The sequence below is a fragment of the Populus alba genome, chromosome 13 (genome assembly GCF_005239225.2).
Source record: "Populus alba chromosome 13, ASM523922v2, whole genome shotgun sequence".
Taxonomy (NCBI): domain Eukaryota; kingdom Viridiplantae; phylum Streptophyta; class Magnoliopsida; order Malpighiales; family Salicaceae; genus Populus; species Populus alba.
Window position 1 is genome coordinate 15,979,476 of NC_133296.1, and position 2,131 is coordinate 15,981,606.

Below are 2,131 nucleotides of genomic sequence, written 5' to 3' on the forward strand. Positions count from 1 at the left end.
CTGCCAGTTGACACATGACCTTACCATTGGATGTCCCAAACAAAACCATACAAAAATATCTATGCTAAAATTGATGCTTCAGATTGTATCAATTATTCAGTTTCTTTAACTGTTGAGAAGATGGATGCAAGGGAAGGATAATTAAATAATTGATATCACATAAAAAAATAAAATTGTATTGTTGATCAGGATGAACATGCAAGTGTCAAGAAACTAATTAAGAGCAAGGGTTCGACTGTAAAATATATATTCATGATAAGCACCTTTACTTTAATGTGTATTAATTACTTATTTAAAAAAAAAAAAAAAACACTAGCATGCAACATATATAGGCTAACTTCTATATATATTAATATGCAAGTACAGCAAAGAAGCATATCCTTGAAACTTGTTGCCTATGTATCCCGATATGGAATCAGACAACATGGTTACTGTCCTTCAACACTGTCAAGTCTCTCCACCACCTGGTACCACCTCCGAGAAATCACTCCCTCTCACCTTTTTTGATCTTCGTATGATTGCCTCGTCAGCCAAACATCTCTTCTTCTTCGAATGCACCAGTATCTCCAAGAACCAATTTCTCGAGTCCATCATTCCAAGCCTTAAACATTCATTGTCCCTCTCCCTCAAATACTACTACCCTTTTGCTGGAAACTTAATATTTCCTCCGAATTCTGGTAAGCCTGAAATTCGTTACTTAGAACGTGATTCTGCCTCATTAATCTTCGCAGAGTCGAGTAGTGATTTTATTCATCTCACTGGGAAACAGACACGAAATACGACAGAATTCCTATCCCTTCTCCCTCAACTTCCACCAGAGTCGATGTCACATGACACGCTAGTGGTTCCAATTTCTAGTTTTCAAGTAACGCTCTTTCCAGATTCGGGCATTTGTGTGGGCTTCCACCTCCGCCATGCAATTGGTGATGGCCATTCAGTCGTCAAATCGTTCTTTAAAACTTGGGCTTCGATAACAAAAGCTGGAGGAGATGCAACATTTTTGAGTGGTGAATTCGTGCCATATTATGATAGGACTCGGTTCAGGGACCCTGAAGGGCTTGAGTTCGAGACCATTGTTTGGAATGTTCTCGAGAAAATTACGAAGGAAGAATGGTCACGACCTCATCACCCGAAGCCTAACAATAAGGTTCGAGCAACATTTGTAATTAGTCATGCCACCGCTCAACAGCTCAAGAAACTAGTGCTAGGTCGATACCCCTTTCCATCACATATATCAACTTTCACTGTTACATGTGGATATGTATGGTCTTGCTTGGCAAAGGCTAGAGCAGCATGTGGTGAAGATGATAATGAAATGGTACATTTTCTTACCGAGGTGGATTGGAGAACTCGAATGGACCCGCCTTTGCCTGCAACTTATTTTGGTAACTGTGTGTTGCCTTCCTTAGCTTGTGCTAAGAAGCACAATTGACGGGAAGCGATGGTTTTGTGATTGGAGCGAAAAGCATAGGAGATGCTATTCATAAGAGCCTGCATCATACAGGAGGAGTATCGAAAACTGTTAAGAATTTGGCGCGAGAGCGGGAAGCAGCATCCAAAGGTTGGTTACTGGAATGTTTTTCATCACCCAAGTTTAAGATGTACGATATTGATTTTGGGTGGGGAAGACTTAAAACGAATGAAGAACTTTCCATTGATGACTGTGAAGCAATTGCAGTAGGTGATGGCCAAAAATGAGGGGGAGACTGAAATCATCTTATCAAGTCCCAAGCCTGTAATGGATGCTTTTGTATCCATTTTCAGCTTAGGACTTCAAAACTCTAGACGAAGAAGTTAAGAAGCTTGGAGCAAACAACTTCACAAGGAGTAAGATCTAAGGTTGGAAACTGAGAATTTGTTTTAATTTTTAATTCCACTGTCAAAATTGTTGTGGTAAACTCAATCAACTACCTGCAGCCACCAAAAAACACCACTTGAAGTTTGCTTTTTTTTACTTTCAATTTGTGTATAAATAAATAGCTAAGTTTATGTTATTAAGTGTGGAAAAGAGAAGAGAGAAACACTAGAGAGAGAGAGGGTGTGTATTAAGAGTTTCTTGTTTGTATTTTGTAATCTTATTGTTTTTGAAATAAAACCGTGTGTTTTATCCCTATGAGTGTTCCAAAGCCAC

At 39.1% G+C, this 2,131-nt stretch overlaps 1 protein-coding gene across 1 annotated transcript; it reads left to right on the forward strand.

Moving 5' to 3' along the window:
* The first annotated feature begins 409 nt into the window (after nt 1–409).
* LOC118046134 (phenolic glucoside malonyltransferase 1) lies at nt 410–1,698 on the forward strand. Its single transcript, XM_073403851.1, has 2 exons — nt 410–1,385; nt 1,505–1,698. Exons 1-2 carry the CDS (start codon nt 410–412, stop codon nt 1,696–1,698), a joined length of 1,170 nt encoding a protein of 389 aa, XP_073259952.1.
* Nucleotides 1,699–2,131: the final 433 nt, after the last annotated feature.